General features: G+C 45.5%; 5 protein-coding genes and 1 pseudogene across 5 annotated transcripts in view; 4 read left to right on the top strand and 2 right to left on the bottom strand.

Moving 5' to 3' along the window:
- The window catches only part of LOC140189991 (histone H2A type 2-B-like), a 647,138-nt gene extending 622,067 nt beyond the window's left edge, over positions 1–25,071 (bottom strand). The window contains exon 1 of the mRNA XM_072246375.1: positions 24,695–25,071. Coding sequence (XP_072102476.1) covers positions 24,695–25,071 — 377 coding nt within the window. The remainder of the gene's footprint in view (positions 1–24,694) is intronic.
- Positions 13,349–14,001, top strand: LOC140190073 (histone H1-like). Its single transcript, XM_072246536.1, has one exon. It carries the CDS (start codon positions 13,349–13,351, stop codon positions 13,979–13,981), a length of 633 nt encoding a protein of 210 aa, XP_072102637.1. The 3' UTR covers positions 13,982–14,001.
- LOC140189976 (histone H3) lies at positions 14,883–15,293 on the top strand. Its single transcript, XM_072246360.1, has one exon. The coding sequence runs from the start codon at positions 14,883–14,885 to the stop codon at positions 15,291–15,293; it is 411 nt and encodes a 136-aa protein (XP_072102461.1).
- On the top strand, positions 21,937–22,566 carry LOC140190042 (histone H1-like). The gene has a single exon (XM_072246456.1). It carries the CDS (start codon positions 21,937–21,939, stop codon positions 22,564–22,566), a length of 630 nt encoding a protein of 209 aa, XP_072102557.1.
- On the top strand, positions 22,853–23,859 carry LOC140189885 (histone H3-like). The gene is made up of 2 exons (XM_072246224.1): positions 22,853–22,860; positions 23,445–23,859. The coding sequence occupies exons 1-2, from the start codon at positions 22,853–22,855 to the stop codon at positions 23,857–23,859; spliced, it is 423 nt and encodes a 140-aa protein (XP_072102325.1).
- Positions 25,072–25,890: 819 nt separating the features above from the next.
- LOC140190204 (histone H2B-like) lies at positions 25,891–26,256 on the bottom strand (annotated as a pseudogene).
- Positions 26,257–26,777: the final 521 nt, after the last annotated feature.

Raw genomic sequence — 26,777 nt, 5'->3', positions numbered from 1 at the left:
TAGCCCAAAAGCCTTGAATCGTCTGGCTCCTCTTTGGTTTATGAACCTGCTCCAGTGAATATATACCTATCATTCTGCTCTCATGCTTTGGTAGAGAGTTGTGAATTTGAATAACCCAGCTGTGTGAGGCACAACCTTTGAAATCAGTGAAAATGACCCAAAATGTGGATAAGAGCAGGGAAGAAGGTTGGCGAAGGACCAACTATGACATTTTTCCTTGGCCTAGAGCTCTGAGAAATGAAGAATATTTGGGACAAAACCACAGTGAGCTCATCATCTTCGTCAGTTTGCAGGAAGTCACCGAGGAAATTGAAAGAAACTTCTTCACCCACAGTTGCAACCTGTCATCACAAGGAGAGCAAGGGGTGAACAGCATGGGTGGATTTAAAAGCACTGATATAGAACAAAACACAAGCAGGGTCCAGCTGGACTGAACGGCCTCTTTAATGTACCCTGGGTGCCAGCACCTGAGACACAGGATTTGAAAGAGAACTTATTTACTTGCACAGTTCCACATTATTAATCGCTAGTTTAATTACAGGCTAACATCAGCAGAGCAGACTCTCCAATGCTCAGTCCTGGGTGTGATGAGCAGCTGCAAGAGCCACAGAATCTAATGTGAACAATTGGTCGGGAACTTGCAACTGGATGCTGCTACCGTGATGGTTAAAATTTTAACATAAAGCTTATTCGAACTTCCTCCCTGATGTGAAGATGGTGGTGTTTCAGCAGGCGGGATGCTTGAGTAAATTTCTTTGCTCACTCAGGACAGAAGTGTGTGGCCTCTATTTACTCTGGACTCTTTGGAACCTCACATGCTGGAATAACTGAATGAAACCCTTCTCACACTCAGAATAGGTGTACAGCAGCTTCCGTGTGAACTCTGGTATTTCTGCGGATTGAATGCTTGGATGAATTCCTGCCCACATTCGGAGCAGGTGATTGGCCTCTCCCCGGTGCGAATTTGCTGGTGTGTCTGCAGGTGCAGTGGCCTAGCGAGTCCCTTCCAAAATGAGAACCAGTGAATGACATCTCACTGCTATCAACTCTATGGCCATTCAGCAAGTCAAATCACGGATGTGTCCACATATTCCTGTTCTTACTGTGATTGATGTGTTGTCTTTTCAGGAATCTCCTTTACATTTAAGGAACAGTGGCATTCATGTGCTGTTGAACTGACAGGCACAGCAGGACTGACGTTCTGCTGTGTTTGAGATTCCCATAAACAAAATCCTTTGCTCTCTGTTTTGCTTTTATTCTGTCTTTGACTTCTCTCATCAGTCATCGTCTTCCCTTTGGAATACCTCATCTTTGGGATCTATTTGTCCTGCTCCTCCGAAATTACACACAGAAACACCAGCCATTTGCTGTTCTGCTGTCATTCCAGCTAGCGTCCCCTTCCAATCAACTTTGGCCAGCTCCTCTCTCGTGTCCCTGTAATTACCGTCACCCCACTGTAATAATGATACACCTGATTTTAGCTTCTCTCTCACAAACTGCAGGATAAATTCTAGAGTATTACAATCACCGCTTCTTAAGGATTCCTTTACCTGAAGCTCCCTAATCCAATCTGTTTCATTACAAACACACAATCCAGAAGTGCCTTTACCCAAGCTGCTCTAATAAGCCATCCTGTACGCATTCTGCAAATTCCCTTTTTTGGGGTCCTGAGTTTTCCAATCTATTTGCATATTGAAATCCCCCATGACCATCGCAACATTGCCCTTTTTAAGCAACTACAACCCCGTTGTAATTTTCACCCCACGTCCTGGCTACTGTTTTTAGTCCATCAGAGTCTTATGACCCTTGTAGTTCCTTCACTCTCCCCACAAGAATTCTACAACTTCTGATCACGTGTCACCTCTTGCTAAGGATGTCATCTTTACCAACAGAGCTAACCTACCCATCTGCCTACTTGCCTTTCCTTTCAATACAATGTTGATTTATCCTTGGATATTAAACTCCCAACTATGATCTTCTTTCAGCCATGACTCAGTAATTCTCAGCGTCATAACTGCCAATTTCCAATTGTATACAAGATAATCTAACTTATTCCATAAACTGAGTGCACTCAAACATAACACCTTCAGTTCTGTATTCATCACCCTTTTCGGGTTTGCACTTATGTAACACTTCCACTCATCCCACTGATTCCAGATTTATCCAGTCATCTGCCTGTTCTTCCTCACAGGCCCACTACACACCTTGTCTTCTTGTATCCCAACTGCACCATCTTCAACTGTATCACTCTGGTTCCCATTGCCCTGTCAATTAGTTTAAATCCTCCACAAGAGCTCTAGCAAAATTGCCCACAATGATATTGGTCTCCCAGGAATTCAGCTGTAATCAATCCTTTTTGTTCAGGGCAGACCTTCCCCATAAGAGATTCCAATGGTTGAAAAATCCAAAAACCTGTCTGGTGCACTAATTCTTCAGTCATGCATTTATCCACCAAATCATCCTACGCTAATCCTCATTGGCATGTGGCACAGGCAACATTCCAGGGCCAGCTTGAAGGGCTGAGTGGCCTATTCCTGTTTTTCAGCCTCCTCTAAATGAAGATGAGGGTGTGGAGAGATTGATAGGCAGAATGGCCTATCCCGAGGAAAGGCTGGCTGTGCAGGTAATTAAATATGAGACGCCCACCCCTGGATTTCCTGAATCACCCTGCACCCTGAATTTGCAAAGGAAGGCAAATGCAATGTTAGCATTCATTTCAAGTGGACTAGAATATAACAGCAAGGATGTATAGCTGAGGCTTTATAAGACATTGGTTGGACTGCACTTGGAGCAACATGAGCTGTTTGGGCCCCTTGCCCAAGAAAAGATGTGTTTGCATTGGAGAAGGACCAGAAGAGGTTTACAAGAATAATTCTGGGAATGAAAAGGTTAAAGTATAAGGAGCTTTCGTTGGTTCTGAGTCTGTAGTCGCTGAACTTTAGGATAATAATGGGGGGAGCTCATTGAAACCTATCGAATATTGAAAATCAAGGTAGAGTGGATCTGAAGAGAGCGATTCCTGCAATGGAGGAGTCCAGGAACAGAGGACACAGCCTCAGAATAGAGGGACATCTATGTAGAAAAGACATGAGGAGGAATTTCTTCAGCTAGATGATGGTGAATCTGTGAATCTCGTAAAATATCAATAAGACCAAGGAACTGATTTTAAACTGCAGGAGACGGATACCAGGGGTCCATGAGCCAGTAATCATTGGAGGATCAGAGGTGGAGAGGGTCAATTACTTTCAATTCCTGGGTGTCACTCTCTCAGAGGACCTGTCCTGGACCCATCATATAAACATTATTGTGCAGAAAGCACAATAGTGCCTCTACTTCCTTCGGAGTCTGTGGGGTTGGGCACATCATTGAAAACCTGGGCAAATTTCTATAGCTGTCTGGTGGAAAGTGTGCTGACTGGCTGCATTACGGCCTGATTTGCGAACACCAATACCCTTGAGTGGAAAATCCTACAAAAGGTCGTGGATTCAGCCCGGTACATCACAGGTAAAGCTCTCCCAGATGTTGAGCACATCTACATAAAACGTTGCCGTAGAAAAGCAGCATCTATCATCAGATCCTCACCACCCAGGCGATGCTCTTTTCTCACTGCTGCCATCAGGTAGAAAGCACAAGTGGCTCAGGACTCACACCACCAGGTTCAAGAACAGTTACTGCCCCTTAACAATCGGGCTCTGAAACAAAAGGGGATAGCTACACTCATTTAAGGACTCTGTTATATTGTTATTTTATGCTCATTGTTTACTGCTATTTATTTATATCTGCATTTGCACAGTTTGTTTACAGTTTACAGTTTCTGATGTTATAGTTTACAGTTACTATTCTATAGATTTGCTAAGTATGTCCTCAAAAAAAGAATCTCAGGTTTGTATGTGGTGACATGTATGTATTCTGATAATAAATTTTACTTTGAACTTTGGAATTCATTGCCACAGATGTTGTGGAGGCCAAGTCTTTGTGGAAATTTAAAGCACATCTTGATAGATTCTTGATTAGTCAAAGGTTCTGGGGAGAAGGCAGGAGAATGGGGTTGAGAGGGATAATAAATCAGCATGTTGGAATGGTAGAACAGACTCAAGGGGCTGAATGTTCTGTATGTCTAAGACTCTCTATAGTAATAAATTTAAAATATGGTGGAATTGGTAGACAATTGGTTTATGATGAGCTAGAGCACACAGACATGAAATATTAACATCCTCAGTCAATCAATGTCTATACGGGTACCAAAGACATAGGTATGAATTAAATTTAATTGACAACGTAGGAAGAGTGTGTCTGGATATGACTGAGTGGGTTCCCTCCCTGGGTCATAGCACCTGGTCTGGGGGTGTTTTGTGCTTGTCACAATAAAGATGTCAGTTGAGAGAAACATGTTTTTTCATGGACGGAATGCTCACCACATTGGTGTTAGAAGCAGGATTAGAAATTGACAGCGAGATTGAAGAATTATGACGTTGGATAGAGCGCCTTAAGACCCAGAGAATAAGTGGAGGGATCCAGCAGTATGCCTCTCCCGCACACCTGGGCTGAGCTCCTGAAGACAGGACACTAAGCTGGAGGGAGAACCTAGGAACCAAGAATCGTGTCTTCCCAGGGAACGCTGACGGGGTGAGCATATCCAGGCTCCACAACCCAGCGGACATGGTGGCGAGCTCTCTCGTGGCCCACGCTGAGGAACCTAAGATACCACAGCCACTGGAGGACAGACAACATGGCAGGCACCACTGACACAGCTGGAGCAAGAGGAAGACCAACGGGCCTGAGTAATTCACACCGCAAGGTCCACCCTGAAGCTCCCCAGATACAATGGCGCCAGCCGGCTGGAGATTTACCTGGTGCAAGCCAAACTTACCTTATGGCACAATGGGCGGAGCAGCACGGAGAGAGCATTGCACCCTCCACGGGCACTGGAACCCAGGCTTGTGTCGCCGAGGCGGTGGAGGAAACTGACGAGGAGGAGTCCACGAGACAGGCCTGACCAGCGCCGCGCCTGGCTTTTCCCACCGCGTGCCACGGAGCGATCTTTGTCATCAGCCTCTACTTGCTAGGGAGTCTCACTACATACTGCCTTTGTTTGTAAACCTCGTCTTCAGCACTATCACTCTGTTTCCCATCGCCCTGACAAATTAGTTTAAACCCACCTGAACAACTCTAGCCAACCTGCCTGTAAGCATATTGGACCCCCTCAGATTCAAGTGCAACCTGTCCCTTTTGTACAGGTCACACCTTCCCCAGAAGAGATCCCAATGATGCATAAATCTAAACCCCCTGCCCCCTTCTGCAGTTCCTCAGCCTGCCAAATCGTCCCATTACTTTACTTTATTGTCGCCAAACAATTGATACTAGAGCGTACAATCATCACAGCAATATTTGATTCTGCATATTATCACCCTCACTAGTGCATAGCACAGGCAGCACTTTAGATTACTACCCTGGAGGTCCTGTTTCTCAGCTTTCTACCTGTCTCCCTACAATCTCTCTTCAGGATCTCCTCACCTATGTTATTGGAGCCAAAATGTACCAAGACTTATAGCTGCTCACCCTCCACCTTTAGAATGCTATGGAACCAATCTGGCACCTGGGAGACAACATACCATCCAGCTGTCTGTAACGCGTCCACAGAAAGTCATCTCTGTTCCTCTGACTAAGATATTTCCTATCAACACTGCAGTCCTCTACACCTCTCTGCTCTTCTGAGCCATAGCACCAGACTCAGTGCCAGAGACCTGGTCACTGTGGCTCCGCCTGTAGGTCAACCCCCTCAGTAGTATCTAAATTGTGTATACTTATTATTGAGGGGAACAGCACAGGTGTACTATTCACTGGCTGCGCATTTTCCCTCTTCTGACCGGTTACCTGTCTCCTGCAAGCTAGGGGTGACTACCACCCTTTAGATATTGTCTATCACTTGCTAATCCACATGCCTAGAAATCTTACCGCCGACACTTCTTCAAGAATTTGACCATATAATTTCCAATCAAGTACAAGGGTCTCGGCCCGAAAAGCCGACTGTACCTCTTCCTAGAGATGCTGCCTGGCCGGCTGCGTTCACCAGCAACTTTGATGTGTGTTGCATATCTATTAATCCTCTTTGTGAAATATAACTTGATTTTTAGCTGCTGAAAGCTTAAATTCCCATCTATTTGCCCGCTGTTCATTTCATACTTGCCGCCCGGGACCTGATCGGGCTTTGCCAAGGAAATGACGTCGATGAAGGGCGGACCCTGTGGAACGTCGCGCACGATCGGTGGGCAAATCGTTGGGTATCACATGACGGTGTGCAAAAAGCCCGGGAGGAGCGAAAAGAGGGAGCTGTCAATCAGAGGAACCGCTGGCTACTTTGTGAACATTGTAAATAGATCACTGAACCCTTCATGAAAACAAAGAGGGTCACCAAAAAATATTGTCAAAGTAAACTTATTATCAAAATGTATACGCCATCATATAATATTATTTTACCATTCATTTTCTTCCATGCATTTACTGGAAAATAAATACAATACAATTTAAGAAAACCAAAAATAGTACAGACTGACAAACAACTAATGTGCGAAAGAGGACAAATCTTGCAAATAATAAAAACAATAAATAATATTAAAAACATGAGTTGTAGAGAACTTGAAAGGGAGTCTGTAGGTTGTGGAATCAGTTGTAGTTTAAAGTTCAGAGTAAAATTTATTATCAGAGTACATACATGTCACCACATACAACCATGAGATTCTTTCTCTGCGGGCATACTAAGCAAATGTACAGAGCACAGATCCCTGCAGCCCACCACTGGTCACAGGTCCCCAATCTGACAGGGGAAAGTAACGATGCAAATGGCCCACAGATGTGGGAGAGCAGACATTTCAGAGGGTCATGGGGATGGAAGGAGGTTACACAGTGTGAGGCTACAGAGGGATTAATATTTAACTAAGCCCCTCTTGATTTAATGTACCTCTTCAAATTCACACTCATCTTCCTGCGCTCCAGAACAAACAGTCCCATGCTATCTCAGTCTCCTCTTGTAACTCCAGCCCTCCAGTAACGTCCTTGTGACTGTTTTCTGCACCAATTGCAGCTGAATCACATTGTTCCCATAGCTAGGTGGCCAGAACTGCATACAATACCCAAGTGCAATTCCACCACAACATCTCGTACAGTTGAAACACAACATACCAACTCTAGTACTCATTGCCCTAACCAATGATGGCAAGTGTGCCAGTTGCTTTCATTGGCACATTCTCCACCTACATCTGCACTTTTAGGAATTGTACCCACTGGTCTCTCTGTTCTGCAGTGCTCTCCAGGGCACTGCCCCTCTCTGGGGTTGTATACACTGGAATTTAGAAAGATAATAGGGGAGCTGTTTGAAACATATAAGATTACTAAGGGATTGGACACGCTAGAGACAGGAAACATGTTCCCGATGTTGGCGGAGTCCAGAACCAGAGACCACAGTTTAAGAATAAGGGGTAGACAATTTAGGATGGAGTTGAGGAAAAACTTTTTCGCACAGAGGGTTGTGGTTCTGTGGAATGCTCTGCCTCAGAAGGCAGTGGAGGCCAATTCTCTGGATTCTTTCAAAAAGGAGTTAGATAGACCTCTTAAAGATAGTGGAGTGAAGGGATATTGGGAGAAGGCAGGAAAGGGTACTGTTTGTGGATGATCAGCCATGATCACAGTGAATGGTGGTGCTGGCTCGAAGGGCTGAATGGCCTACTCCTGCACCTATTGTCTATTGTGTAATCTTCTGCTCTGGTTTAACCAATCAAAAGGCTGCACTTTGAATTTGTCTGAATTAAAATACAGCTGCCGTTTCCTTACCTATATACACAACTGATGTCCACCCTCTTGTAGTTTTGACCACCTTTGTCATTGTCCATCAATGTTGGTGTCATCTGCAAATTTATTAATCACGCACTTATAATCTTATCCAGATCATCAATATGCCAGATATGACAACCAACAGGAGACCCAGCGCAGATCCCTGCCACACAGCACACCAATCTAAAAACAATAATGTGAGGATGTGAAAGGGACCAGAGAGGTAGGAAGGAGGAGATGTGGGAGTTTGCCAGCATGGGAGAGGTTACAGAGGGAGTGACGTGCTGAAGTCCAAGGAGTATGTGAGTCTGAGAATGAGAATAGGAAACCTGAGGCTGGGAAATGCTTTAGCGTATAATGTTTCAAGATTCAAGATAAGAAAGAAATTCTCTGTGAGAATATGGAAATATTTAAGACAGAAATCTTCTGATTTTTCAATGTGTTTTGAGAGTGTTATTTGGATTTAAGTGATTAAATAAAATCTGTGCTTTAAACTACATAATTAAATGCAACTTCCACCATCTCCAAAAGGATCCTACCACCAAACATAACTTTACTTCCCACCCCCTCCGCTTTCTGCAGGGATTGTTCCCTCGTAACTTCTTTGTCCATTCATTCCCCCCCCCCCCCAACCAATCTCCTGCCTGGCACTTATCCCCTGAAGTGGCCAAAGTGCTATACCTGTCCATCCGCTTCCTCCCTTACCTCCATTCCGGACCCCAAAGTGTCCTTCCAGGTGTGGCACCATTTCACTTGTGAATCTACTGGTGTTGTCTATTGTATCCAATGCTCCCAATGCAGCCTCTACTTTGGTGACACCCGTCGTAAATCAAGGTACTGCTTGTTGAGCACCTCCACTCTATCTGCCAATAGTGGAAAGAACCGATGTCCCAAAATTCCATTTATGATTCCCATTCCCATTCCGGCATGTCAGTTCCATGGCCTTTTCTTATGTCTCAATGAGGCCACCTTCAGGGTGGAGTAGCAACACCTCATATTCTGTCTGAATCTTGTTCTTGTTCTTGTTCGTCCATCGTCGACGTCGATGAAGACCTCGACACCATTATTAAATTCGACACTGTCTGAATAGCCTCTAAACTGATGACATGAATTCTGATTTCCCTATCTGGTAAAAAAAACCTCCATCTCTGCTCTTCTATTCCCCACTCTGGCCTTTTATCTCTTTTCTCCTGCCTATCACCTGGTGCCCTTCCTCCTTCCCTTTTTCCTGTGGTGCACTGTCCTGTCTTCAGTGGTTGGGAAAGTGTTGGAGTCTATTATTAACAATGAGGTTTTGGGTATTTGGAGACTAATGATAAAATAAGTCAGTCAGCATAGTTTCTGCAGAGTGGAATCTTGCCTGACAAATCTGTTAGAGCTTCTTGAGGAAGTAACAAGCGGGGTGGACAAAGGAGAGGCAATGGATTTCATTTACTTGCATTTTCAGAAGGCATTTGATAAGATGCCACACATGAGGCTACATATCAAGATAAAATCCTATAAGTTACAAAAACATATAGGAATTGTTAGAGGAATGGCTGACAGGCAGGAGGCAGTGAGGGGAATAAAAGGGACCTTTTCTGCTTGGCAGTTATTGCCAAGTGGTATTCCTCAGGGGTCAGCATTGGGAATGCTACTTTTCACATTGTTTGTCAATGATTTGGATAATGGAATTGATGGCTTCGTGGATGATATGAAGATAGGTGTAGGGGTAGGTAGTGCTGAGGAAGCAATGTGTTAGCAGCAGGACTTGGACAAATTGAAAGAATGGGCAAAAATGTGGCAAATGGAATACAGTGCTCGGAAATGTATGATAATGAATAATAGGAGTCTGTATAAGACGTTAGTCAGGCCGCACTTGGAGTATTGTCAACAGATTTGTGCCCCATATCTCAGAAAGAATGTGTTGTCATTGGAGGGAGTCCAGAGGATTTTCATGAGGATGATTCTGGAAATGAGCGGGTTAACATGTGCGAAGTATTTGGCAGCTTTGGTCATGTACTCACTGGAATTTAGAAGATCGTGTGGGGATCTGATTGAAACCTACCAAATGTTTAAAGGACTAGGTAGGGCGGACGTTTCCTATGGTGGGGGTATCCATAACTCGAGGGCACAGACTCAAAATTGAGGGTGATCTTTTAGATCAGAGGTAAGGAGGACTTTTTTTTAGCCAGAGAGTAGTGAATCTATTGAATACTCTGCTACAGACTGTGGTGGAGATCATGTTGGTGGGTATATTTAAGGTGGAAGTTGACCGTTTCTTGATTGGTCAGGGTATCAAAGGATATGGTGAGAAAGCAGGTGTATGGGGGTTGAGTGGGAACTGGGATCAGCCATGATGGAATGGCAGAGCAGACTCGATGGACTGAATGGCCTAATTCTGCTCTTATGACTTATGGTCTTATGGTTTTATCAGATTGCTTCATCACTAGCCCTTGACCATTCCTACCCACCTGGCTATCCTTCTTACCTCCCCCACCTTTCTATTATGGCCCTTTCCCCCTTCCTTTTCAGTCCTGAAGATGGATCTTGGCCTGAAACATCGACTGTTTGTTCTTTTCCATGGGTGCTGCTTCAGCATTTTGCGTACATTATTTTGGATTTCCAGCATCTGCAGAATTTATTGTGTTTATTATTTTAAACTACTCTGTTAGCTGGAAGTACCTTCTCCTTGGTAGGGAGAGGGGACCCACCACTCAAATAGTGGGTATTGGGAGCTAAACGCACAATGGAGAACAAACAGGGAAGTAAACTAGTCTTTGAAGATTGGGTCATCACAGTATTATCTCCCTTTAGTGAGAGTATTCTTGGCTATTAATTTATAATGGTTCTTAGCATCTTCACTTAAGTTTAGAAGTTCGCAGTCAGCAAACTCAATACCATCACATAACTCAGGTCTTCAATTTCCACCATCACTCTTCTAAATCTTCTTTGCAGTCTTTGCAACCTATTACACTGTAGCTCTAATGAGGTTGACTAAAGCTACACAGTATTCTGGGTGTGGATACACAAAAGGTACATCACATTCCAGCTCCTGTGCTAATTATGTTTGCTGATGGAGGAGGCCAGTGTACCAAATGCTTTCTTCCCTGTCCAGTTTTGTGGAAGTTTCGGGAAGGAAAGGTTTAAAATTGCAGGCGACCAGATTTCAATTCCTGCTGTTGCCAGTGAGGAGTTTGTACATTCTCTGGGTGTTCTGGTTTCCTCCTACAGTCAAAATACCTACCATTTCGTAGGTTAATGGGACAATTTACAATGACCAATGATTAGGCTGGGATTAAACTGGTGGATTGCTAGTCAGCATGGCTCAAGGGGCTGTAGGGACCTTTTCGGTGCTGTATATCAATAAATCCAAACATTGTGTCCTGACAGAACAGAGTGCAGACACTGTACAGTCACAAGCTGAACCAAACCTTTGCGATCTGGCATTCTTTCTACAGTTTTTTCTGAGTGTGGATGTTCAGTAAGGCAACTGTTCCTCAGCTGACTTACACAGTTGACCAAGATTCCCTTGTAATTTTTGATACCTTCTTCATTCTCTGTTAGTTTAAGAGAGCGATGGGAAGGATACAGTTGGTCAGCTCCACAGGTTAGGGCTGTAAATTGGGGCAGGGTAACGTTGGGGGAATTAGTCAATTAGCCAAGGTCGATTTGGAGAGCCAATAAGAAAGAAAATGAATGAATGGCAAGTGGGACTTGGTTGAGAGTGGGGCAGCAAGTGTTTGGGAACAAAATGTTGCTGTTAGGGTGAAGGGTAATCTGGCAGGTGTTCATCTGAGTGCTACTTGTACCATGTAACCCAGTACTACCTGTCGCATGGTCAAGTGGTCGGTGACCAAACTGGCCCCCCCACCAGGCTTGCCTGGTTAGGAGGGTGGCTAGACACCCTGCAGGATGAGAAACAAGACCTGCCAAAGGGTGGATGAACCCTCTCGTAGGGTCAACGGCCATATGGCAAACACGTACCATGAAGCGCAGAAAGGGCATCCCTTTCGTCAAAGCTTGGTCTGGCCGTTCATTGCAACAGAACTTCCCCCAGCCATCTTGGACCCCACCATGCCGCTGGAGCCAGAAGGGGATGTTGAGAGGGTGGGTCTGGATCTGTGCAACCCCCTACTAACCTAAAATCCACTCACACACACACACTGTTCCTTTCTGAGGAGTGGGGTACCACCCCGCTAACTGACTGAAAGGAAACATCATCATCTTATGGGATGGATAGCCAGAGAGAGAGAGACAGAGAATCTGGCAGGTTTAGGGAACCTTGGCAAATGTGAGATAATGAGGTTCAGGTTTGGAAATAAAAGAAAACATACACTTCATTCAGGAGGTTGGCATCAAACCAATCCCTTTTTGGTTACAAGAAGTTTCAGAATACTTTGAGGAAGGAAACCAGGAGGAAGTATGAGATGGATCTGGCAGGTAAGGTTCAAGAATCTCCAAAGAGGTTCTCCTGTTGTCTTAAGAGTAAAAGGGTAGTTAGGGAGAGATTTGGTCCCCTTAGAGACCAGCAGGGCTACCGAGATCTTGAGCCGCGGGAGGTGGGTGAGTTTTGTAAGGAATATTTCTTCTCAAAGTTTACTAAGGAGAAAAGTATGGCTCAAGATGGAAGGAAGGGAAACAAGAGGAGATGTTACTGAGCTGGGAATCTACAAGTAACATGCGAGCAGAGAGGAAAATCTGTGTTGGGAACTGCTCCGGGCCCACAGTTTGTGCCGTAACTATGTTGATATGAACGTTGTGTCAAAGAGAGAGTTAAATGGCCCGACGCCTCAGATTGGTGTCACTGTCAAGTCAAGTCAATGCAAATTTATTCTCATTAACAATATATATGTATACCATCAAATGAGACAACGATTCTCCGAACTCTAGTGTAAAGCACCGTACACACAGCACATAACTTATGAAAGTAATGCTGAAATCTACAGACGGGTTACACATAAATAAACAAACTAAAGTGCATAAATTAAATATTGCAAGATGCAGAGCAGATAACCAGTGAGAATTTGAATGCGTGGCGGCTGTGTTTCTGAGTCCGATCAAGTCGCCACATTCCGCCGCCCCTCCTGTGGAAAATAAAACGATTTCTCTGCCACGGGATGCTCCAGTTCCCCAGCTCAGTCCTGAAGTGGGAATAGCCGCATTTTTTGGTCAGTTTCAATATTTCAGTCGGAAAACAACGAACATGCCGGCTGTTGCGGGAGAGAACATTAGTGCAGCAGTTAAACCGGTTTATATGAAATCCCTTGTCTCTAATTCGGTCCAAACTTGTTTTACAGCAAAGAATCCGTCCTCGGACACAAACAGAGAGCGGTCTCGGTGATGAGGGTACTCGGTTTTAATTGGAATGGGGGTGTTTTTGAGGACACAGAAACACAGAGAGACAGAGTGGCCGGGAGTTGACTACAGGGTGTCTCCGCCCCGTCCGCTCGCTGCCTTTAAATTGCTCTGCACCACCGCCTCTCGCTGCATTTCTCACTCAGTTCTTGAGTTTTCAGAGAGTTTGTGCAGAGTCGACGACATGACCGAGACCGCAGCCGCTGAAGTCGCTCCTCCACCGGCGCCTGCCGCTGCAACCAAGGCTCCCAAGAAGGCGGCGGTGGCCGCCCGGACCAAGCCAGCCGGTCCCAAACTGGGCGAACAGATCGACAAGATCGTGGCGGATTGCCGCAGTCACCGAGGGGTGTCCATAGTCGCGATAAAGAAGGGGTTGGCTGCCAACGGCGTCGATGTGGAAAAGCTCAAAAGTCAGATCAAGATGGTCATTAAAAGGAAATTGGAAAGCGGCTCCCTGATTCACACCAAGGGCGCAGGTGCCTCCGGCTCCTTGAAGGCCGCTAAAAAGGACAGTAGCGCGAAAATCGTGAAAAAAGCGAAGAAACCAGCGGCGAAGACATCTCAGACCAAGAAGCCAGCGATCAAGAAAACTGCGGCCAAGAAAGCAGCTAAGAAATCTCCCGCCAAGAAACAAAGTGTTAAGAAGCCGACGGCTAAAAAAGCGGCTGCTAAGAAACCAGCGGCCAAGAAGGCTGCGCAGAAGACCAAGAGCCCCAAGAAGGTCGCGGCCCCGAAGGCGAAGGCGCCCAAGAAGTCGGCGAAACCCAAACCGAAGGCGAAATCCGTAAAAGGCAAGAAGACGGCTGCCAAAAATTAAATAAAAATACATCTTTTAAACACCTGAAACCAACGGCTCTTCTAAGAGCCACTCAGATTTTCCACGAAAGGGCTAGAAAACTTACGGTTGTAGAAAAGTCGGGAGACAACTGGAATATAGAGGTCTCTCTCTGCTTTATTACTCTGACCCCTTCTCCTCTGCTTCCCTGCGTCCCGCGGTCAGGACGGAATCAGAGTCAGTGACGGTGCGTATAAAAGTGGCTCTCGGTTTGCCACTGGGCAGCGACTTGGAGATAGAACAGATAAGGAATTTAATTATTTGGTTGTAATTAATGTTTTGGAGATATATCGAGCAGCATTTCATTTCAGTGTTGATTCCTGTGGTCCTTTTGAATACATTCCAGTTGTTTTCCCGAAAAGCCATTTAATAAATGAATGCATTAAAATCGATTTCAATTCGGTCTGCCTTTTCTCCGCGAAGCTATTCAGTAAAAATGCAAACATTCAGCTAACCGAGTGAAGCTGAAATTTGATAATTCAAGATTCTGTCATAAGAAAACCGGTTGCTGTTGAAACAAAATTTTCTTTTGTTTGCTCTTGGAATTGGCGGGCGATTTGAAATTGAGCCGGCATCCCCCATCACTCACACAGATTGGCTAAATTCTGACCCTCAGACACCAATTTCTATATTTGGTCACAGATAATATTCCCCATCATCTCCCTCTCCCCCGCCCCCCCCCACCCCCACCAGTACTGGCCAGCTTCAAACTGGTGATAGAAAAGCAGCCATTCGGAACGCTGAGACTCTGTAATGGACATCTCCCTTGCAACCAATCACGGAGTAGGGCAGCACTTCATCAACTCTTTAAAAGCCGGTTCCCGAGTTTTCTCCAACATTGCAATTCCAGTATTCGAAGCTGCTTTTGAACTGCTGAAGGAGAATGGCCCGGACCAAGCAAACAGCACGAAAGTCGACTGGTGGGAAAGCTCCCCGCAAACAGCTGGCCACCAAAGCGGCACGAAAGAGCGCTCCAGCCACAGGCGGAGTGAAGAAGCCTCATCGCTACCGGCCCGGCACTGTGGCTCTGAGGGAGATCCGGCGCTACCAGAAATCCACCGAGCTGCTCATCCGTAAGCTTCCCTTCCAGCGCCTGGTGCGAGAAATCGCTCAGGACTTTAAGACCGACCTGCGCTTCCAGAGCTCAGCCGTCATGGCCCTGCAAGAGGCCAGTGAAGCTTACCTTGTGGGGCTTTTTGAGGACACCAACTTGTGCGCCATCCACGCGAAGCGAGTCACCATCATGCCCAAAGACATCCAGTTGGCCCGGCGCATCCGCGGGGAGCGCGCCTGAATTCGGCCTCGGCACCAAGCACAACAAAGGCTCTTTTAAGAGCCACCAATCCGACAGTGGCAAGAGCTGTCACTTCTTTTTCGCCGACACACCATTCTCGTGTGATATAACCTCCCTCACCGTCAGCGCGTGTTCCTGTCCCATACATACATCTGTCGTGTACTACTGTTTTCCTTACGGCAAGTTTTCCAGGGATTTGCTGTTGGTATTGTTATCGAGAAAGGACTTTGATAAGTGCAAACTTAACCTTTAGTAACCGGTCCTATTTCCAGTCGATTCCAGGATAGTGTTACAGGGACACAGTCGTCCACAGATGCTGTCATTCCGGTTCTTTCACACAGCCACTTCCTTTCTTATGCGTTGCAAACTGGCAAGCCCTTTGACAAGAGAGACCTGTGTTGACGTTTATATACAGACCCAACGAGAGTATAAACTGGATTTGGCTTTTGGTAGCTAAGTGGCCAGAAACATTCAAACAGGCCAGTTGGGCTAATACAGAAAAATAAATCTTGCTCGAATTAATCAGTCAATGCATATTGTTGCTGACTACGGTTGTTACTGTTATGGAGAATGGGTTTAATAAATGCAGCTTTCCAGTCCTGTTTCTAGTGGAGTCGATAAAACAGGAGTAGAATCTGGCCCATCGAGTCTATTCCCCACTCAATGATTTACATGTTTGAATTGTTTTTGTGGTCGAGGTTGTCGATGATACAAAGGAAGGTGCCTTGATGGGTAGTGAATAAGAAGCAGGGAGCGTGTAGGATAACTGGGAAACACTTGGAGACTGGGCAAAGAAGTGGCAGATGGAATACTGTGTATGTAATTATACGGTCATTCACTTTGGTAGAAGGAACAAAGATGTGGACAATGTTCTGAACGAGAGGAAAATTCAAAAATCAGAGGAGCAAAGGGACTTGGGAGTTCTTGTGCAGGATTCCCTGAAGGTTAATTTGTACATTGATTCAGTGCTAAGGAATGAAAATGCAACGTTAACTATTCATTTAAAGAGGACTAGAATGGAAGAGAAAGGATGTGATGCTGAGGATTTATAAGGTATTGTTCAAATTGCACTTCGAGTAGTATGAGAAATTTTGGGCCTTTTATCTAAGAAAGGATGTGCTGGCATTGAAGATGGTCCAGAGTCCAACATTGACTCTGGGAATGGAAGAGCTAACATATGAGGAGTGTTTGATGGTTCTGGGCCTGTACTTGGAGTTTAGAAGAATGAGGAGTGATCTAATTGAAAGGCCTAGATGTGGAAAGGATGTCTCCTGTAGAAACACAGAAAACATAGAAAACCTACAGCACAATACAGGCCCTTCGGCCCACAAAGCTGTGACGAACATGTCCTTACCTTAGACCTACCTAGGCTTACCCATAGCCCTCCATTTTCTAAGCTCCAAGTATCCATCCAGGAGTCTTTTAAAAGACCCTATCGTTTCCACCTCCACCACCACTGCCACTGGCAGCCCAATCTATGCACTCACCACTCTCTGCATAAAAAAACATTTCCTCTGTACCTACTTCCAAGCACCTTAAAACTATGCCCTCTTGTGCTAGCTATTTCAGCCCTGGGAAAAAGCCTCTGACTATCCATACAATCAATGCCTCTTGTACACCTCTATCAGGTCACCTCTCATCCTCTGTCGCTCCAAAGTTGAATCTTGGACCAGAGGGCATAGCCTCAGAACAGAAGGATGCCAATTGATAGAGGGGTGAGGAGGGATTCCTTCAGCAAAAGGGTGGTAAATCTGTGGAATTCATTGCCACAGTTGGCTGTGGAGTCCAAATCATTGATTATATTTAAAGTGGAAGTTGATAGGGCCTTGATTTGTCAGGCTTCGAAGGTTATGGGGAGCAGGCAGCAGAATAGGCTTGAGAGAGATAATAAATCAGCCATACAGAATCACAGAATAGAATCGATGGGCTGAATGGCCTAATTCGGTTCCTATATCTGATGGTGCCATTTTCAAATTGATTATTCATTCCATTTACATTGTTACCCAAACCATGAATGCACGTGACAAACAACGGAGCACAGATCCCTGCAGCCCACCACTGGTCACAGGTCCCCAATCTGACGGGGAAGTGACGATACAAATGGCCCACAGATGTGGGAGAGCAGACATTCCAGAGCGTCATGGCGTTGGAAGGCGGTTATGCAATGTGAGGCTACATAAGGACTTATATTTATCACAGCCCCTCTTTATTTAATATTCCTCTGTAAATTCACCCCTACCTTCCTGAGCTCAAGAACAAACAGTCCCACTCTATTCTAGTCTCCTCTTGTAACTTCAGTCCTCCAGTAACATCCTTGTGAATGTTTTCTGCACCAGCTGCAGCTGAATCACATTGTCCCTGTAGCTCAGTGACCAGAACTGCACACAATATCGAAGTGCAATCCCACTAACATCTTGAACAGTTGTAACACAACATCCCCACTCCTGTACTCATTGCCCTAACCAATGATGGCAAGTGTGCCAGTTGCTGTCTTTGCCACCTTGTCCACCTACATCTGCACTTTTAGGAATTGCACTCACTGTTCTTTCTGTTCTGCAGTGCTTTCCAGGACACTGCCCATCACTCTGTAATCTTCTGTCCTCGTTTAACCTACCAAAAGGTTACACTTTGGATTTGTTTGAATTAAATTCCAGCTGTTATTTCCATGCCTATTTGCACAACTGATGTTTATTCTCTTGTAGTTTAGAGAACCTTTGTCATTGTCCACCATACCATCAATGAAGGTGTCATCTGCAAACTTATTAATCATGCACCTATAATCTCATCCAGATCATCAATATACCAGATACGACAACCAAAAGGAGAGCCAGCACAGATCCCTGCAACACACCACTGAGCACAGGCTATCAATCTGAAAACAGTAATGTAAGGATATGAAAAGGGCCAGAGAGATAGACCGGAAGAGATGATGTGTGAGTTTGCCAGCATGGAAGAGGGAGTGATGGGATGAGGACCAAGGAGTATATACTAAGCCTGAGGATGAGAATGGGAAACCTGCGGCAGGAAATGTTTTAGAGTATAATGCTTCAAGATTCAAGATAAGCTATAATTCCCCTGTGAGAACTTGGAAATGTTTAAGAAAGAAATCATCTGATTTTTCAATGTATTTTGAGAATGTTGTTTGGATTTAAGCGATTATGACTGTAAATGAAAAAAAACTGTGCTTAAATACTTTAAACTACATAACTAAATGCAGCTTCCACCATCTCCAAAGGGATCCTACCACCAAACATAACTTTACCTCCTACCCCTCCACATTCTGCAGGGATCGCTACCTCTGTGATCTCTTGTCCATTCGTCCCAAATCCCCACCCCCACTAATCACCCTCTGGGATTTTATCCCTGGAAGTGGCCAAAGTGCTATATCTGTCCATCCACCTCTTCCCTTACCTCCATTCAGGACTTCAATGAGTTCCTCCGGGTGTGGCAACACTTCACCTGTGAATCTACTGGGGTTGTCTGTTGTATCCAGTGCTCTGAATGCAGCCTCCCCAACTTTGGTGGCACCCATCATAAATTGGGGTGCTGCTTGTTGAGCACCTCAGCTCTATCTGACAAAAGTGAAATGAACTAGTGTCCCAAAATTCCACTTATGTTTTCCATTCCCAATCCGACATGTTGGTTCCATGGCCTTCTCTTGTGCCAAAATGATGCCACCCTCAGGGTGAAGGAGCAACACCTTATATTCTGTCTGAGTACGCTCTATGGCATGAATTCCAATTTCCCTTTCTGGTGAAAAAAATACCCTCCATTTCTCCTCTTCTTCTATTCCCCACTCTGGGTTCTTATCTCTTCTCACCTGCCTATCATCTCCCTCTGGTGCCCCTCCTCCTTCCCTTTTTCTTATGGTGCACTCTCCTTTCTTCAGTGGTTGGAAAAGTGTTGGAGTCTATTATTACCGATGAGGTTTCAGGGTACTTGAAGACGAATGATAAAATAAGTTAAAGTTAATGAATGCGCGGGGATCTCATTGAAACCTACCGAATGTTGAAAAGCCTCGACAGGGCAGATGCAGAGAGGATTTTTCCTATGGTGAGGCTATTCAGAACATGAGTGCATAGCCTCAAAACTGAGGGTAACCTTTTAGAATAGAGGTAAAGCGGATTTTTTTTTATATACCAGAGAGTAGAGAATCTGTGGAATACTCTGCCACAGACTGTGATGGAGACCATAAGGCAGAAGTTGTCGGTTTCCTGATTTGTCAGGGTATCAAAGTATATGGTGAGACGGCAAGTGTATGGGGTTGAGAAGGATCTAGGATCAGATGGAGCAGACTCGTGTGCTGAATGGCCTAATTCTGCTCCTATGTCTTATGGTCTTATCAGATTGTTTCATCTCCAGCCCTTGACTATTCCTACCCACCTGGCTATGCTTCTTCCCCTCCTCCCACCTTTTTTATTTTGACCCCTTTCCCCTTCCTTTCCAGTCCTGAAGAAGGGTCTCAGCCTGAAAATCGACTGTTTGTTCTTTTCCATGGATGTTGCCTGACCTGTGTAGTTCTTCCAGCATTTTGTGTATATTGCTTTGGATTTCCAGCATCCGCAGAATTTCTTGTGTTTATTATTTTAATCTACTTTGTTAGCTGGAAGTATCTTCACCTTGATAGGAAGAGGGGACCCACCACTCAAATAGTGGAGATTCGGAGCTAAATACACCATGGAGAACAAACAGTCTTTGAAGATTGGGTCATTACAGTATTATCTCCCTTTAGTGAGAGTATTCATGGCTATTAATATGCAATAGATCTGAAAGTCTTCAGTTGAAGTTCATGGTCAGAAAACTCAATACCATCACATAACTCAGATCTTCAATTCCCACCATCACTCTTCTAAATCTGCTTTGCACTTCTTTAAAATTAATTACACTGTGGTTTTAATAAGGGTGACTAAAGCTGCACACAATATTTTGGGTGTGGATTCATCAATGTCTGACACAAAAAGAACACCACATTCCAGCTCCTGTGCTAATCATTTTTACTGATGGAGGCTAGTGTATCAAATAATTTAATCCCCATCCTGTCCGTCTGTGATGCCTGTTTTGTGGAAGTTTCAGGAAGCAAAGGTTTAAAATTGCAGGTGACCAGGCTTCAATTCCTGCTGTTGCCAGTGAGGAGTTTATACATTCTCTGGTGCTCCAGTTTCCTCCCACAGTCTAAAGACCTACTGGTTGGGAGGTTAATGGGATAATTTGCAATGACCAATGATTAGGCTGCGATTAAATTGGTGGATTGCTGGCCAGCATGGCTCAAGGGGCTGTAGGGACCTTTTCCAAACATTGTGTCCTGACAGAACAGAGTGCAGACACTGTACAGTCACAAGCTGAACCAAACCTTTGAGATCTCCCTTCTTTCTACAGTCTTTTCTGAGTGTGTATGTTCAGTAAGGCAACCGTTCCTCAGCTGACTTACACAGTTGACCAAGATTCCCTTGTAATTTTTGATACCTTCTCCATTCTCTGCTAGCTTGACAGAGTGATGGGAAGGATACAGTAGGTCAGCTCCACAGGTTAGGGCTGTAAACTGGGCAGGGTAATGTTGAGTGATTAGTTACTAGCCAAGGTTGATTTGGAGAGTTTGTAAGAAAGAAAGTGAATGAATGGCAATTGGGACAGCAAGTGTCTGGGAACAAAATGTTGCTGTTAGGGTGAAGGGTAATCTGGCAGATTTAGGGAACCTTGGGAAATGTGAGATAATGAGGTTCCGGTTTGAAAAAAAACATATACTTGATTCAGGAGGTTGGCATCAATCTAATCACTTTCTAGCTACTAAAAGATTCAGAATACTCTGAGGAAGGAAACCAGGAGGGCAAAGAGAGGGGGTATGAGATGAATCTGGCAGGTAAGGTTCAGGAATTTCCAAAGAGGTTCTCCCGTTGTCTTAAGAGTAAAAGGGTAGATAGGGAGAGATTCGGTCCCCTTGGAGATCAGCAGGGCTACCGAGATCTTGAGACCCAGGAGGTGGGTGAGACCACGTTTCTCCGAACTCGAGTGTAAAGCACCGCACACACAGCACATAACTTATGAAAGTAATGATGAAATCTACAGATGGGTTACACATAAATTAACAAACTAAAGTGCATAAATTAAATATTGTAAGATACAGAGCAGATAACCAGTGATATTTGAATGCTTTGCTGCTCTGTGAATCCGATCACGTCGCCACGTTTCGCCGTCCCTCTTGTGAAAAATAAAAAAAATTTCCCTGTCACGGGATGGCCCAGTTCCCCAGCTCAGTCCTGAAGTGGGAATAACCGCATTTGCTTAGTTAGTTTCAATATTGCAGTCGGAAAACAACGAACATGCCTGCGGCCGCGGGAGAGAACGACGTTAGTGCAGCAGTTAAACTGATTTATATGAAAACCCTTGCCTCTAATTCGGACTAAACTTGCTTTAAAGCAAAGAATCTGGCCTCGGACACAAACAGAGGGCTGTCTGGGTGATAGGGGTGCCCGATTTTAATTGGAATGGGGGTGTTTTTGAGGAAAAAAGAAACACAGAGAGACAGTGGCCGGGAGCTGACTACAGGGTTACTCCGCCCCGTCCGCTCGCTGCCTTTAAATTGTGCTGCATCACCGCTTCTCGCTTCTTTTCTCTCTCAGTTCAGAGTTTGTGCAGAGTCGACGACATGACCGACACCGCGGCTGCTGAAGTCGCTCCTCCACCGGCGCCTGCCGCTGCAACCAAGGGTCTCAAAAAGGCGGCGGCCGCCCGGACCAAGCCAGCCGGTCCCAAACTGGGCGAACAGATCGACAAGATCGTGGCGGGTTGCCGCAGTCACCGAGGGGTGTCCATAGTCGCGATAAAGAAGGGGTTGGCCGCCAACGGCATCGATGTGGAAAAGCTCAAAAGTCAGATCAAGATGGTCATTAAAAGGAAATTGGAAAGCGGCTCCCTGATTCACACCAAGGGCGCAGGTGCCTCCGGCTCCTTGAAGGCCGCTAAAAAGGACAGTAGCGCGAAAATCGTGAAAAAAACGAAGAAACCAGCGGCGAAGACATCTCAGACCAAGAAGCCAGCAATCAAGAAAACTGCGGCCAAGAAAGCAGCTAAGAAATCTTCCGCCAAGAAACAAAGTGTTAAGAAACCGACGGCTAAAAAAGCGGCTGCTAAGAAACCAGCGGCCAAGAAGGCTGCGCAGAAGACCAAGAGCCCTAAGAAGGTCGCGGCCCCGAAGGCGAAGGCGCCCAAGAAGTCGGCGAAACCCAAACCGAAGGCAAAATCCGTGAAAGCCAAGAAGACGGCTGCCAAAAAGTAAATAAAAATTCATCTTTTAAACACCTGAAACCAACGGCTCTTTTAAGAGCCACTCAGATTTTCCACGAAAGAGCTAGAAAACTTACGGTTGTAGAAAAGTCGGGAGACAACTGGAATATAGAGGTCTCTCTCTGCGTTATTACTCTGACGCCGTTTCCTCTGCTTCCCTGCGTCCCGTGGGCAGGTCAAAACGGTGTGTGTAAAAGGAGACCGCGGCATTCGGATTGCCATTGAGCAGCGACTTAGAGACCGAACAGATAACAAATTTAATTATTGGGTTGTACTAAATGATTTTGTAGATCTATCGAGCAGCATTTCATTCAGTGTTGATTCCTGCCGTCCTTTTGAAAATCTTTTGCGGCTGTTTTCCCGAAAAGCCATTTAGTAAATAAATGCATTGAAATCGATTTAATTATTTTACTCCGAGAAGCTATTCAGTAAAAATGCAAGCATTCAACTAACCGAATGAGACTGAAATTTGATAATTCATGATTCTATTACAGTATAAGAAAACCGGTTGCTGTTGAAACAAGATTTTCTTTTGTTTGTTCTTGGAATTGGCGGGCGATTTGAAATTTATTTGGCTGCAGTCATATTGGCTAAATTCTGACCCTCAGTCACCAGTTTCCATATTTGGTCACAGATTAAATTCCCCACCATCTCCTCCCCAACCCACCCCTCCCCCACCACCAGCACTAGCCAGTTTCGAACTGGTGATAGAAAAGCAGCCATTCGGAACGCTGAGATTCTGTAATGGACATCTCCCTTGCAACCAATCACTGAGTGGGGCGGTCCTTCATCAACTCTTTAAAAACCGGTTCCTGAGTCTATGCCGACACTGTAATCCCGGTATTTGAAGTTGCTTTTGGACTGCTGAAGGAGCTTTGCCCGAACCAAGCAAACAGCGCGGAAGTCGACAGGTGGGAAAGCTTCCCGCAAACAGCTGGCCACCAAAGCGGCGCGGAAGAGCGCTCCAGCCACGGGCGGAGTGAAGAAGCCTCATCGCTATCGGCCTGGCACCGTGGCTCTGAGGGAGATCCGGCGCTACCAGAAATCCACCGAGCTGCTCATCCGCAAACTGCCCTTCCAGCGCCTGGTGCGAGAAATCGCTCAGGACTTCAAGACTGGCTTGCGCTTCCAGAGCTCGGCCGTCATGGCTCTGCAAGAAGCCAGTGAAGCTTATCTCGTGGGGCTCTTTCAGGACACCAACCTGTGCGCCATCCACGCCAAGCGAGTCACCATCATGCCCAAAGATATCCAGTTGGCACGCCGCATCCGTGGAGAGCGCGCCTGAATCCGGCCTCGGCACCAAGCATAAGAAAAGGCTCTTTTAAGAGCCACCAATCCGACAGTGGAAAGGGCTGTCGTTTGTACACCAACACAGCATTCCTCTGTGATACAAACTCTCTCACTGTCAGCGCGTGTTCCTGTCCCACATATCTATCGTGTACTAATGTTTTCTTGTGGCAAGATTTCCAGGGATTTGCGGTTACTACTGCTATCGAGAATGGGCTTTGGTAAGTGCAGTCTTAACTTTTAATACCCACTCCTATTTTTAGTAGATTTCAGGATAGGTTCACGGGGACACAGTGGTCTGTAGATGCTGTCATTCCGGTTCTTTCACACGACCAATTTTTTTCACGCGTTGCTAACTCCTTTGCCCGCAGTTTGATAAGATAAGTTCGTTGTGTGTATTTAAAGATGCTGCTAAAAGGTTCTTGATTGGACACGGCCTGAAAGCTTACGGGGAGAAGAGGAGGAGAAAAAAGGATGGGGCATGAATGAATGGCGGACAAGAGTCAATGGGCCAAATGGCCTGCCGACTAATCTTCAGTGAATGATCCGGAGTAAAAATAAATTTGATTCCATCCATTGCTCTTCGCAATAGGCGCACGTTTTGCAGACTCCCTCAGGAAACTCGTTGTGTAGAAAAAAGATCAATAACATTTCAAAATTATAACAGCCATTTGCTTAAAAGGAAATTCCACAAAAAAATTTTCGCAGTGACAGCGAAACGCAGGCCCTTTCCCCCCATACTCAGGGTATCCGCAAAGCAGCCCTTTCACAGACACTGTGAGCGGCTCTGAAAAGAGCCTTTGGGTTACTGTGTTCAGATTCTGTCTCTTCACTTGCTGGCTCCGCCGGTTTTCTTGGGCAACAATACGGCCTGAATATTGGGCAGCATCCCGCCCTGAGCGATGGTCACCCCTCCCAGCAGCTTGTTGAGCTCCTCGTCGTTGCGGACCGCCAGCTGCAGATGTCTGGGGATGATGCGGGTCTTTTTGTTGTCCCGGGTCGCGTTGCCGGCCAGCTCAAGGATTTCAGCCGTCAGGTACTCGAACACAGCAGCCAAATAGACCGGAGCTCCGCCACCCATCCGCTCAGCATAGTTACCCTTTCTCAGGAGCCTGTGAACACGGCCCACCGGCAACTGAAGTCCGGCCCGGGATGAGCGAGACTTGGCCTTGGACCTTGCTTTGCCACCGGTTTTTCCTCGTCCGCTCATCTTCACAATCTCAGCAAATGTCTCACAGAGAATGAGGAATTGCTTCCGGCCCTCGTTCGTCTTGGACTTGAGGGAATGCACTGTGACATTTCTGATTAGTACAACAAACGTTACTGTCATTGGATAACGCAAATAAACCAATCCGACAACAGACTTATTACCAATCAAAATCAAATGCAAAGGCACGGAAAAAAAATTTTGTTACTGCCCGCCAAATATCCTTTGTTCAAACCCAATCTAAAATCAAGTCATAGCAGGTCTGCTTGTCGACTTGTTCTCCGCATTCACCCATTACTGAAGTCCGCTACTACTAATCGTTAAGTGTAGCTAATATTGTGGAAGAGCCTGGGGGATCGAATTCAACAATTTCCTGGCTCAGAACCAAAATCGATTCTCAGCTTCAATCCCGGTTAGTTCTGGTGATTGAATTGTATCAAGTTATGAATGAACTACGACTGCAGTTTAAAAAATAATTATTGGCGAAAGAACGGCTGGCATTGAAATGGGATTTAGAAGTTACCAAAATGGGATAGAAACAAATAAAACATACCCTAAAACAATTAAACGAGAAGGAGCAGGAAATGTCCGATTCACTGATACAATTTGTGATTCCCGAGACGAAGTGATAAGGAAGGGTCATGTTTCCATGTGTAGAGTAGTTAAACTGGATGAGACATTGAGATTATACCGACCATTGGTCAGCATATTCCGATTAACATGGATAGAATTTGAATTAGCTCAAGAAGCAGCTCTGTTAATGAAATAGTGAGTGGCTCTTAAAAGAGCCTTTGGGCTTTCGGTTGGTTTTGGCAGCACTCTTCACTTGGAGCTGGTGTACTTAGTCACTGCTTTGTCCCTTCCGACACGGCGTGCTTGGCCAGCTCCCCGGCAGCAGTAGGCGCACTGCGCCTGGATCTCCCGGGAGCGGATGGTCGACCGCTTGTTGTAATGGGCTAGACGGGAAGACTCGCTCGCGATGCACTCGAAAATATCGTTTACGAACGAGTTCGTGATTCTCACGGCCTTGGAGGAGATACCGGTATCGGGGTGAACCTGCTTCACTTTTTAGATATAGATGGAGTAATTCTCCTTCCTCAGCCTCCTGCGCTTCTTGCCAGACTTGCCTGATGGTTTAGGCAGCGCTTTCTTAGCGTCCTCCTTGGGAAGAAGTTTCTGGTCGGGCATTTCTTTTGTTCTAGTTGAGACACGGTAATAAACAGAATAATCTTCGGAGCGCGGATTAAATAGGCAGAGCCGACAGCCGTATGGTAATCACTCGTGGAGAATCGGAGCATTTTCATTAGCTCTGCAGATGCTGGAATTTCAGGCAACACACATAAAAGTTGCTGGTAAACGTAGCAGGGCAGGCAACATCTTTAGGAAGAGGTACAATCGACGTTTCGGGTCCTGACGAAGGGTATTGCTTGATTTTCATTAGGTGCTTGGAGAGACGAATCACCCGTCGAATTTATTTCGACGAATCGGTTAATTGGATAGCAGAAGGAATAAATCACAATAGCTTGTTCCACCAATCAGAAGCCGGTACCATTTGGTTCGGGTAGCAGTGCGGACTGGGAACCTTGCCAACCAGAGAGGATTGGGGTAGAAATTACATAAATGAAAACGTAAAATATAGATGCAGATGGAATAAAAACACATTCTGTTGAAAAGTTTAAAGGAAATTTATTACCAAAGTCCATATATGT

Source organism: Mobula birostris, chromosome 29 (genome assembly GCF_030028105.1).
Source record: "Mobula birostris isolate sMobBir1 chromosome 29, sMobBir1.hap1, whole genome shotgun sequence".
In the NCBI taxonomy this organism is placed as follows: domain Eukaryota; kingdom Metazoa; phylum Chordata; class Chondrichthyes; order Myliobatiformes; family Myliobatidae; genus Mobula; species Mobula birostris.
The sequence above is the reverse complement of the archived record's forward strand: the minus strand, read 5'-3'. Positions and strand labels throughout refer to the sequence as shown.